At 38.7% G+C, this 13,571-nt stretch overlaps 1 protein-coding gene across 1 annotated transcript in view; it reads right to left on the bottom strand.

Annotated features, from left to right (window-relative positions):
* The window catches only part of LOC139722959 (phospholipid-transporting ATPase ABCA1-like), a 91,864-nt gene that overhangs the window by 39,748 nt on the left and 38,545 nt on the right, over positions 1-13,571 (bottom strand). The window contains exons 7-10 of the mRNA XM_071634241.1: positions 6,694-6,888; positions 2,014-2,056; positions 1,483-1,607; positions 457-654 (exon numbers count right to left, since the gene is read on the bottom strand). Of these exons, the coding sequence (XP_071490342.1) occupies positions 457-654; positions 1,483-1,607; positions 2,014-2,056; positions 6,694-6,888 (561 nt within the window). The remainder of the gene's footprint in view (positions 1-456; positions 655-1,482; positions 1,608-2,013; positions 2,057-6,693; positions 6,889-13,571) is intronic.

The following is a 13,571-nucleotide window of genomic DNA, read 5'->3' on the forward strand; positions in this document are numbered from 1 at the left end:
TCCATGAGGGATTAATAAAGCACACACTGGCATCAAAGCTGTATGCCCGCACCATATTTAGGTGACCACATATAATTTAATTACCTCATCACAGCTCTCAGTAAACCTTCCGCAATCCGTGGTATATTTCCCTTGAACAAAAATGTCCAAGTGTGGATCTTACAATGTACTTGCCTACGTGGATATAAGTGGTAGAAATCAACTGTAAAATTTGAAAAGCTTCATAAAATAGACTCATCTGCGAGTTGCCAATTTGGGGAAGACTTTGATTGAGCTTTGCAATGATTATGAAAGTACTATCACAAATACAGGATTTATCCTCACAAATGTTGTTGTTTCTCCTATATGATGCAGGGCAATGCATGATTACATTCAACTTTTTAAATCTTTTTTTTTTTTTCAGACGTCAAAATACTTCTTTTGAGACCCAGCTGAGAGAAGAGAAGAAAGAATTACCCAGTCAATGAATTTTTGTTTATCCAGAGAGTTCCACAGGTCTCGGGAGAGCTCGTCCAGCTGTGCGTCGGTTAGGTTGCACAGCGTCCAGCTGATCTCCTGGAGATCGTCGGGGTCTGAGGGCTGGATGATCCTCCCGAGCGCCGTCTCGTTGCAGACGATGTCGTGCATCCCGCTCCCCTGGAGGAGCAGTTGTAGCTGAGGAGTCAAAAAGGAAACAAAACTCAAATTTTATTTCACATTCAAACAACACCATGAGCAGCATTTTGATTCTTGACTGCTGAAACAGAAAGTGCAATGATTACAGCTGTAATCTCTGCTGAATCACCAACAAAGGCCAGTCCTGTCGCACTGGTTACACTTTAACCAAGTTCACTGATGCTTTTATATTTTTTCTTCATTCATCGGGTAATGGTTTCAAGACACTTACTCCACATTAGAAAAGAAGGATTAATGGAAAGAGATCCAATAGTGCTAGATGGTAACTATAAGTTACATCTACAACTATATACACCAAATATTTAGCAAGTCTAATTAGTTGTGAATCGGGACTTCCGGACAAATTCGCGAGAGGTTGAATTCGCGATTGTGGTATACAGTAATCTGGGGTGGATCCAGGAATTCCGGAAAGGGGGGCGCAAAATAAAAAAATAAAGGGCGGCGCAAGCGCCGCCTTTTCATTCTTTTTTTTTTTTGACAAAAAAATAAAGGGGGGTGCATGCCCGGTGCACCCCCCTGGATCCGCCACTGGTAATGAACAGAGAATTGTATGTGTGCATGTCACATTCATGTCGGGATCAGTGTTCATATGTGCACATGTTTTTAAATTCGCATATAGCAACCAACTCGCAAAATTCGTGAAAATAAAAACCTCAAAAAAATTCTCGCCGTATAGGCCCTACAATATTTTTGCTCCCACGTTCCATTCTGATACCTTCAGGACTGCGACATTCAAAATGACATTAACATCATACTCAGTCGGGATGCTGAAGGTAGCGACAGGGTTACAGTGGTTTATCAACTCACCTCCTGAGGGTTGATGGGTGTGTGGAGGAGATCCTCAGTGACATTAGGGTCGATGCCAAGGTCCGACTGTAGCAACTCCTCAAAGGCAGCGGGATCCTTGAGTATGTCCGCCAGTGTGAAGGTTCCTTGGGTCAAAGAAAAAAATAACACGAAGCATAAAAACCAGAACCCCCACTCCAAGTTACACCATAATTAATGCATGCCTTCCTTCAACTTCTTAGTCCACTGAACACAAGATTTTATTAGATTTTTACCTATTTTTTTCTATTTTAAGACAACACCAGAATTTGAAATATACAGCAAATTTACCAAAATTGTGAGTGTAAGTTTTTGAACTATTAAGGATCAAAAGTGGGAAATGTTTTTGTAACACCTAGTATATGCTACTAGCAAACTCACATTAATCATACTGCCGATAGAGAAATCTTAGATTAAACAAAAAACAAACAACTTGAGTGTTTTGGCATATTCTTCCACAAATGCTATACCCGGTACAGTCTCTTTTCAGAGTTTACAGTTAGTATTCATTACCTGATGCCAGCGAACTGTCTGATGTAGATGCATCTGGATTCACCTGAAAAAAAAAAAAAAAATACAACCATACAGACATTTGTATTACAGAAAATTAAATGCAACATCAACTTAACATATTTCTTCTTTGTGTCCTACATTCATGATCAGGCTTGCTCTATAGCCGCAGTCACATTACGCAAAACCACAGGGAGTTTGCTTCCTGATAACTTCTGAAAGTTTGAAATGAAAATAAAAATTCACAAATTTGCCGATTGGAGGGAAAAACATTAACATTATTCTTTCTTTAATAAATGTGTTGCCATTCTATGGATCAGTTTACATTTGCCTTAAACATTTCACATTCCATATATCGTCGCTGGGGTGACAAGACCTTGTATCTGACATTTTGGTGAAAATCACTTTTTTTGGATTAATGGTCAAATAAGGGGTTAAGTGATGTCCTGGCCAAATCCCGACTGTCTTACTCCAAAAATGAAGCCACCAGAGCATGTCAAAGGAAAGGCTATCTCATTCGCTATTAGTGCATTGGCTGCCATGTTTTTTGGCTCTCCTGAAAATTTGACATTTTGTAGATACAAGCGACAATATAGTCCTGTCTTTTTGCTATTGTAGTTTTTGTTTTGGTCAATATGGCAAAGCATACCTGAGCTATAGGCCCACAGAATTGCAAGATGTGAAATACGAAGGAATCACAAAAGCAAAGCTTGTAACTGCAAGTTCCAGGAAAAGAATGGCTGCTAGCTGTTTGAGATGCATACTTTACCCCGTTGAGGATGGTTTGATTTTGCTACAACACGCATTTCCCATAGACACTTGCCCGAGTATACTCGGGACTTGTCCTCAATGGGTTAATAGGCAGCGGACAAAATATCTATTGGCATTTGCTCTCAAATATGAGCAATATAATAGAGCTCAAGAACACTTTTATGATTTTGTGAAACAAAAAGCGAGAGAGAGAGAGAGAGAGAGAAAAAAAAAGACAACTCGCTGTGAATGGATTTAAAGAGCAACTACCAGGAAACATATCACGCAACTGCACATAAACATAGTCACTCTAGAGGTACACTGTATTGTAGCTTCCCAAGTGTATTCTGAAAACATCTCTAGTTTCATTTTGATTGCAAACTTTCTGGCAAGCCATCATGAAATTTCATCTCATCTCCTAGCTTCTCTGCTTTATTCCTTCAAGGAGAGCATTGTTGTTTTTACTCGACTTTTTCCCCCTTTTGGGCAAGTACCATATCAACTGTGGGTAACCTGACCAAGCTGTTGATTTATGACTTATGCACTTCTGAACTGCTGCATTAAATACCGATCTACTTTGATTTCAATTCATTTTAAGGTCATGTTACAATTGGCAACATAGGGAAATTTATTTTCACAGATCGAAACATGCTGATTTTTGTTTGTACAATGTAATAGAAAATGCATGTAATTTTGAAAATTTCAACTTGTAAGGTGTAGACAAACCGCACCTACAAAAGCATGTTATCGGAACAGACCACTAAAATGTCACCTACAAATGTACATGGGTGTAGGTATGTGGGACTGGTGCATATATGGTACCTTTCATGAACAGTAGAGATTACCTCTTACTTTTAAAGGCATAATTTACCATTTGCAGATGAAACAAAAATCCAGCATTAGTGCTTTAAAATAAGTCTAAATGTGAGTCAGGGATAGAAACAACCACTGTAAAAATTTGAATCCGTATAATCGATGTTAAGTGTTGTTATAAATACACAAAATGTCAACAATAGCTATAATAAGAATGTTTCCAGACTAAACCGTCTTCAGTTACGGTTTATTGCGAAAAACACTGATATCTCCTTATATTTTAGGCTTTATTGCAAACATTTTATATGGTAGGATGTTTTGTGACACAACAGACCTAAACATATGCATCAAATGTGATATCTCGAACATTTTTGAAAGCACTGTTCCCAAAGGTACACTGTAAATCACAGTCACTTTTCTGTCTATTCATTAATTTCATGCATGTCATGCATGCTGCCTGTGGCATGAATAAACAAGAAAAGACAGATTTGCAGGTGACTTTCTTCAATCACATTTGAATTTTAAGTCTATGCCTTGGCAATATTTTTGTTTGGTTGAGATTCACAGTGCGATACAATTGTGTAAATCTTCATTGGGACTTAACATTCTCTTTTTGTACGTGGTGTCAAGTATGCGGTGACATTCAAAAACAGTAGTTGCACCACCACCTATAAAAAATTCTATTGTTCACTGCAATCTTATCAGAGAGAACACTGTGTTAACATTTAACAGTTACTAATCTCTGATCGGGCAATATAAGCTGAGGCATAATCTTGACCTTGAGACAAACTTCATATACTCCACCAAGACAAATTTTTGAGATAACAGGTTTCATGCTTAGTCTCTGTACCAGGCATTTAATGTGATTGTCTTAAATTACCAACCAACGGAGGATTACATTATAGGTAGAGTGTTTTTGCCCCTATTTACTGGACAGACATGTTGCAAAAATACAACATGTATGTTCATATGTTATATCCTAACTTTGACATCCTATAGAAAGAAATTATGATTTCTCATAGAATCTACTGAATTTATGAGAAATTTGTTACACTACGGGTGACTTGTACTCATATGGGAGCATGAACAACGAGAAAATGTCTACTTTGAAATATCTTTAAGCCACACTAAGATGTATAGATTTAAGTACTTTAGCATTACAGAATTGAGTATTTTTTTAATTTCTCCAACAAGCAAGTCTCTGCAAACCAAAATGGGTGCATGGTCAGATTTTTAACAAAACTTTTCAGATCTGAAATAAAGCTTTCTTTTTAATGGGAGCTCCAGTGTAGAGCTCACATATGGAAGATGAATGTACTCTTTCATCAAGAGTTAGGTGACAGAGCTCTAACCAATCTACCACATACAATAGTTGTACGGCTTTTCTGGTTGGAAGATGATTCTGCAAAACAGGCAATAATAATATACAAGCAGAAATTCAAGACATAGTTTCACTGCTCAATGCCAAACGTGAATGTGCACAGCTTGATCTGACATGTATGACCCATGCCGTCTGTGTAACATGATGCCACACTGAAAAAAAAAAATGGCTGTCGTCAGCATAAGAGCCTGCAAATGTGGGAATCACAGAGACTTACTGTAAATGCTGACATTTTTGTATGATTAATTTTTCGCCCTGAGCAGCTCAAAAACATACTTGCCGGTTCTTAAATTCGCACTGCACAAATTCAGTACTTTTTATGTTTTCATCCAATTCACAAAACAAAAAGAATTTGATTTGGCATTTTTTTTCTTTTTCTTTTTTGCATGATAATTGATGTGCAGACCAATCATTTGAGTTTGCGGCCTATACAGAAATTAGTATCATACATACACATACTCTCAAATGAATACTACCAATAGTACTTTAGGGCACATGTACACACACTTCATCACACACTTGCATCAGGCAGGCAGGCATCATTGGCAAAGTGCAATATTCAACCTGTTCAAACTGAGCAGACAAAAATCATGAAAATATTTTTGCTAGGTTATAGAATTCACACTAGGTAAAAGTACCACAAAATACATGAAAATTTAAGGTACCATAAATTGATATTTCCTCTCTAAGACTCTCAACTCCAAAATGGGAGAATCTGAGTTAGATTTTCCTGCCTTATCCTTGGATACTAAGAGAATTTTTTATCCAAAATGTCCGTCTCTGACTACAGCATGGTTATGGTTACCTGGATGTTCGATGCTCGGGTAATGAGGATAACCAAAACAGGGTGCTATTGGAAGGGAAGAGCAGTGCCGACACTGACAGGGATCTCCGCGGTAAATAAGACTGAAAGTGTTTTCATGAGAGGGCTGCTACCACCATGTCCCTACGTGATGCTATCTGTCTATGAAATGTTACAGAAGCTGAGAGAGCTTGGAAACACACATTGGCCATTACTTATATAGAATCATATCTTTCGAGGCGGAGGAGGAGGAAGAGGAGGGGGAGAAGGTTGAAGGAGGAGGAGGACAGGAAAGGAAGAGGAAGAAAGGTGGAGGTGAAAGAGAAGAGGAGGAAGAGGATAAAGGAAGAAAGAGGCAGAGGAAGATGAAGGGAAGAAACTACTAATGGAAGAGAAGTGAGAGGAAGAAGAGTTGGAAGAACAGGAGAAGGAAAGAAAATAGAGGAAGAGGGGATGAGAAGGAGTAGGTGAAGAGAGAAGATAGAGAGGAAGGGGAGGAAGAACAGGGGGAACGGAAGATAGGAAAGAAGATAGATAAAGAAATGAAGAAAGCAAGGAGAAATGAAAAGAGGACAAGAGAGAAAGAGAAGGAAGAGGAAGAAGAGGAGGAGGAGAAAGAAGAAGAGGAGGAGGAAGAGGATGAGAAAGAAGAGGAGGAAGAGGAGGAGGAGAAGGGAGAGAAGGAAGAAGAGGAAGAGGAGGAGGAGGAGGAAGAGGAGGAGGAGGAGGAGGAGGAAGAGGAGGAGGAGGAGGAAGAGAAGGAAGAGGAGGAGGAGGAGGAGGAAGAGGAGGAGGAGGGGGAGAAGGAAGAGGAGGAGGGGGAAGAGGAGGAGGAGGAGGAAGAGGAGGAGGAAGAGGAGGAGGAAGAGGAGGAGGAAGAATAGAATGAGGTGAAGGAGAGAGAAAGAAAATGGAGCAGAAGAGCAGAAGAACTCACCAGAGCAGCAACAGCACTTGGGTTGACGTGAGTGAGGAGCTCCGTGGCGATCTCCCCATACTGCTTTTCGGTCAGCGAGCACAGCTCCCGGTTGGTTTCCCATAGCAACAGGGGGTCCTCTATGCCAAAGATGAGGCCCAGGGTGCCCGTCGCACAGGCCGCTTGGAGGTAGGTTGGGTCCGTTAGCACCACAAACTATATGAGACACAAGGGAAAATGGTGTAAGAGACTTAAATTACACATTCTCGGCACAAGGATTGTAAAAATAATAATAACAAGGATTGTAAAAATAAAAATCTGTGTCAAGTTATTGCAGGACAACTGATCAGGACCAGAATGAGAAGCAGATCATATCATAGAAGTCTGCATGATTTTCTGCAATTACCTGTTTGAAGCAGAAGTATTTTGAATTCACCTCTCTGATCCAACTAATTCCTCCATTCATTTTTTCAGTTTCCTCTGTCACCTTGGATAGAGCCATGGGCAAGGTAATTAATGTGTTTGGTGTTGTGAATATTTGTTGTCACAAAGAAAAGGTAGCACAGAAAAGCAATTTTGTTTCTTGAGAGATTAAAAACAAATAATACCTACCTTGCTATTGATTTGATTTATTACAGAGCACTGTTTTTGAAACAAAACCTCGCTCTGTAATTGCTCGTAATACAATGCACACGTACAGGTTCAATATACACAGTATATCTATGCTGAAATATATCCCCTTTGCACCTCCAAATTGTGTAAAACCAAATTAGTTGTCTCTTAATTTGGGAAACCATATTGAAATTTGAAAAAAAAATACCTTGTCTCCTGACTATTCTCTACCTTTTTTTTTCACAAAAATATTTTCATACACACAGTAATTGAGAAAGAGAGATTATCGGACAAAGGTTAATTTCTGCAATAACTGTTCACTGTTATCTGATCGTTCAGGTCAATTGTTGGTTGGCCTTTCATATTTCCATGCACCTTATCTAGTGTAACAGGCTCTAATCAATTTTCCCCTCCATCAAAATCTGGAGGGTCAACCACCAGCAACTAAATACAAGGTAGACAAACTCTTTGTCTTCATCTTAAAGGTAACCTTCAAACAAGCATATGAATTGAAAGTAATTAAATCTCTCTATAGTGGTCACCTGCTTTCAAAGGTCACCGTTCTTTTTTCATTTCTTAACCACAGTTTCTTCATTTCACTATGGCCATTTCTGAGGGCAACTACATTCATTACAAAAACAGAAAAGGAATTGAAACAAGAAATGCAGCCCTTTTGCACTCTATCAATTCTCACATTCGGAAATTACTTTCATCTTGCAACCTTTGACACCAGTATAGCAGAAATGCCCAATGTGACATTTACTGAGTATAAAACATTGGCCACCAACCTGTTTTCAGTGGTCACTTGTCAATACAGGCCACCTTTTGAGTTTAGTGCATGCTTTATACAGGTGGACTGTATAGTGAGACAGACTACCGGGCAAACACACAATACAGATTTACATGACATTAACAAATCACAATATATCCTGCCCCAGAATGTAGACTTCGGCCTCATTAAACCAACATGGACTGGTGCACGAAGGTACACAGAGGCCATGTACAAACACACAGTGGATTCATCATTCCAAGCATGCCATTTTGCCATAGCTGGTGCTGGTTATTTTTTATCTTTGTTTTTTATCCATTCTTTTTTTTTTTGGGGGGGGGGGGGTGGTTGGTAAATGAATAATGCACACATGTACTTCAAATCCAATTCTTCCTACCCAAGCTCTACGCTATGGCATTTACGGTGCAGACATACAATTAAAGCACATCACAAATCATTCCCATTAATCTGACTGGTTTCCAGGAACTGAATGAGGCCAGCACAAGTTTGCCATCTTTAATTTTTGCTACCGTCTGTCCAGTCTCTCGAGGCTATTTCCGCCGTAAATCACGCCGCAGCTAAAGACAATAAATATTAGGGCCTACACCATGCGTGGTACACAGAAGTCTTTCTCCCTATATCTCTTTATGCTGTCTGCAGGCTTGTCCCCAACACAGAATGATCTTTTATTGGGAGCAGAGGTTTTAAAGACGTTTGAGATACCACATTTGATGCATATATACAGTATGTGTAGGTCAGTTGTATCACAAACATCCTATTATATAGAAATTTTGCAATAAAGAGTAAGATATTCTGAAGAGATACCAGTATTTTTCTCAATAAACCATAACGGTAGAAAGTTTAGTCTAGAAATATTTTCATTATAACTATATTGTTCACATTTAGCATATTTAACAATACTTAACATTAACTATACAATGTACTGATTCAAATTTTTACATTGCTTGTTTCTATCCCTAACTCACATTTTAAAACTATTTTGAAGCACTAAAGCCAGGTTTTTGTTTCATCTGCAAATGGTAAAGTATGCCTTTAATGCATACAGCAGAGCACTTGACATTGCATGCTCTTTATGCTGTATAACAATGTATTCCACATGTATGGATTCCAAGTACCCCATATCAACCAATAGGCTGCTGGAATGAATGGTCATGATGAGCATTCGTTGTGACTACCACATCCTTGCCTGAATATCTCTCTTTCTCCTCTCATCTTGCTTCCATCATTCCTCTCAGAAAATCAAGAGACCATTAAACAGGATGGACTCCTTCCTCCAAAATTGTCTAGCGATCCAATCTACAGAATTGTCAATTCACCACTTCTCCGAAAAGTGCAGCTAGACCATCTCTCCAAAAGACAAAGCACATGACAGGAAAGCTAAAGAAAAATATTTCCGCACAGCTTTCTGCTTTTTCCTTCCACTTTCGTTTGTACATGAATTGTCAGGAAGCTTGCTGATGTGCAAACATCCTGTAAAACTAATTTTCTTATTTTATTGTTACAGTGTTTGAGGTGACCTTGACAACAAGCATTTGAAGGAACGCCTCTTGCTCCATGGTAAAAAACCGAAGAGCTATTTTTCAGCTTGAAATTGAAGCTACGGTGCACTTGGCAGCCATCTGATGAAGTCGTTCATATTCAATTTATATTGATAACATGAATACACTATGAACATGAGGGAAAGTCAAAGAGATCTAGATAATTGCAGGTTATGTCATCAAGTTTACTAGACTTGCATTGCTTTGTTTCAATTTAGTAACAAGCACACTGTAAAATCAGAAATATTTGCGTGCATGAAACTTTTGCAAATTTTGCGAGGAGCCACGAATCGTGAAAGTTTTTGCCCACACAATGCACCGAATGCCAGCGGCAATTTGCGAAGGTTTCATGCTGCAAAAAAGGCCGTTGGCTCCAATTCATGAAAGTTTAATGCTGCATATGTTTCTGGTTTTACAGTAATTATGGTAACTCTACAACCACAAAGTTTTCATGTGTACATTTTGTCAAAGTACAGAGACTGCTGAGGAGTGAGGGCAGTGTGACAGCACTGATGTCAGATTTACTATCTTGCATCATCTCTGCAGTGGTCATTTTCATTAAATTTTTCTTTTTTTAATGAATGAATCTTAAACTTCTACATGAGACAAAGGGACACTTATCTATTTATTTTTTTTTTGATAACCTTTTTCCCCTTCAGATTTGTGAATTTTGCGAGTGAAATGTTCCCCGTATATCAAACACAGATGCTTTGCTGGAATAATATACCCATTCAAACATACATGTGAGCATGAAGTAGTTGTACATTATGATTGCTTCCAAGACAGAAATTATGAATTTATGAGTTTATTGCTTCTAAGTAAAAATAAAAAAAACAAAAAAAAAACACATATACTGACTACGAATTCTCCGTCTTCCTATCATCAACCTTCTTCTTCTCTTTCTCCTATATCAGATAAACCTCTTTTCTTCCAATCCTGAAGATTGTACATACTGCGTTCTTGCCGGAATAGATGGAACAAGGTTCAAATGCATGCCTCACTGAACATAAAAAGAGCATTCCTGCATCGTGATTAATTTTGAACTTTGGTTCCACAAATCAACCTCCCTCTCTGTTGACAGAGCTAGCATGTACCTCCTGCCATCTACACATGAAGCCTGGTCAAGTACATTCTGTTTAATGCATCGGAGGTGCCTCTAGGGATGTACAATTTGTACAGTCTGTAATCTCACACATAAATTCCTTTTATTACACTTCCTGTCTAAACCCAAGTCATACTAAGCGTTTATTACAACCTGTCATAACATATAAATACCAAATATTGATTCTATGTCGTCACTGCATGTTTCTTTAAAGGGATTGTACAGTTATGGTTGAGACCTAATTTCAGGTTTCTAACATTTTTTGGTGAGATAATGAGAAATCTCTTATAAAATGTGAAAGAGCATGTAATTCTATGAGGAATTCAACGTTTATTTGATGAAAATTGGTTTTGAAATGGCTGAGATATCAAAAAAGAGCGATTCTAATAAAGTGTGGGACCCACACTTTATTACGATCGCTCTGTTTTACTTTGTTTTTTGATGTTTCAGTCATTCCAAACCCGATCTTCATCAAATAAACTTTGAATTCCTCTTAAAATGGTATGTTCTGTACTATATCATAAGTGTTTTCTTGGTATCTCGCAAAAAGTTAAAAACCCAATTCTCATCTCCACCAAAACTGTACTATCCCTTTAAAAAGAAAATTTATCTCAAATATACATGGATTCAGTTAACACAGCTAGTATTAGTGGCACACATAGGTGATATTTCATATTTAACTCAGAAAGTCCATTCAAAAGTTGCACATCTTCAAGTTTTGGTCAAATCCATGGGCACTCATCGCTGGATGAGAAGACTGCAGCAATATGCCAATGAAGGAAAATGAAAGAACAAAGGAAACACCAAAGACAATGAAGATGAAAGCACGACTTCAGGACAAGTTCATCTTCATATACATGTGGAATGAGTGAATGCAGCAATATTATTAGAACACATCAGTGAAAGTTTGGGGAAAATAGGACAATGCATTCAAAAGTTACGAATTTTTAAAGTGTTTGCACAGTCACTGCTGGATGAGAAGACTACTACAGTGTATGATGTCACATGCGTACAACGATATAAGGAAAACAAAGAGAATTTCACAAATTTTTATTTTTTGAAAAAAGTGCACATTTCCTCGACTTGTCGCTGACGTATGTTCAGGGTAATAATTCCCCCTGCCTTCTGAAAGAGGCAAGTCAGGCGTTCTTTTATTATGCAAGAAAAGTGAAAATATGTTGAATTTTTTTGTTTTCTTTATATTGTTGCACACATGTGACATCACAAGCTGTAGTAGTCTTCTCATCCAGCAGTGACTGAGCAAAAACTTCAAAAATTCACAACTTTTGAACGGGTTGTCCAATTTTCCTCAAACCCTCACTGATGTGTTCTACTATGGTAAATATTGATGCATTCACTCAATCCACATGTCTATAAAGGTAGACTTGTCCTTTAACTTTCAATGAAGATGAAAGCATGAAAATGCACTGGAAGTGGAACGGAAAAGGAAGGTGAGAAACAAGGAGAAAAAGGAAAGAAGGAAAGGGGAGAACATGAAGGTAAAGGAAAAGAAAGGAAAGAATGACAAATACATAGAACATAAGGACAGAAAAACTGCCATCAACCAAGATAACTGATGTACATTCCTTCTGGCACTGAGTGAAGTCATGCAGGCAACATCTGATCACAATAATCATCATAACAGCCTAACCCGACAGCGGTGTCAGGGTCCCACGATTGCTTTCGCAGGTCACAAGTACAACCATCACCCTCATCCTGACACCAGCTGGGTGACAAAAACAGCCCTGCCCCAGCAGAATGCAGACACTTTTCAAGGAACAGCCACAACAAACATGAACACGAAGAAATGAAGGTGTGTGCTACTGCTATCATGACACAGACTAACATCCACTGAAGGTCATAAAAACTCTTCTTCGTGATACAGTTTCAACAAGTTGACATACTTTTGGCAGAGCTACAGTGATCATGTCATCACCGAGAAAGCTGCAGGGTGTGAAATCACCGTTATTTTGTGCGTCATAACATTACTGCCCACCTGTTTAATAATGAATCTAAGGCATCAAAGTTGCCAGAAGTGTATCAACAAACTCAAAACATTCTTCTAAGCCTCAACCCTAAAATGTAGACCTCATTTCTGCCACAGAGTTCTGCACTTTTTCTTCATTAAAAAAAAATGTTGTACAACAACAAATGTTGACCAGGAATTACCTGATAAAAACGTATATGTATATTCATATTCATCGTATCAGGGCAATTACACCCCGGTACTGGTTACTGATAAGGTTAGAGTAAAGATTGGGGTTAGGGTTAGAGTTTGGGTTAGGGCTAGGATTAGGTTCAGGATTAAGATAAGGGTTAGGGTCACGAGAAGGATTGGGGTAATTGCCCAGGGGGTAATTGCCCTAGACCCCATATTCATATATACATGTATACACTGAAAACAAGATAAGATTTGGTGTGTTTTCATTTTTCCATGGGCTCGATCTGGTGCTGCGCGTGTATGTACGCCTGCACAACAGGTGTTCTGCACACGTCAGAGAGACCAGGCTAGTGTAGAGACGAAAGTAGGTAAATTGTGACAGATCAATACTTTCCATTGTGTGGAAGTCCATGGCCGCAACAAGGGCACCGTCAACCAGTGTCAGTCCAGTTTTACAGACCTCTTTTTTATTCCATTTTTCCCCCTTCTCTCACAATCAATAGCTCTGTTTATAGCAGCATTCCTCTGAGCCCGCCAATGAAAGAGAGCAGTTTTTTATGGCCAGCTCTGGAGTGTTGCATCATTTAGATGTCTTGTGTGTGATGCAAGTGTCGAGGAAAAAAAAAGAAAGGTACATATAAGCCCTGGGGTCATCACAAAACTTGCTCTAGATACATGCTTTATGATATCCATTCC

The sequence above is a fragment of the Diadema antillarum genome, unplaced genomic scaffold (genome assembly GCF_040938485.1).
Source record: "Diadema antillarum isolate AM-2024a unplaced genomic scaffold, OU_Dant_1.0 scf00000178, whole genome shotgun sequence".
Taxonomy (NCBI): Eukaryota; Metazoa; Echinodermata; class Echinoidea; order Diadematoida; family Diadematidae; genus Diadema; species Diadema antillarum.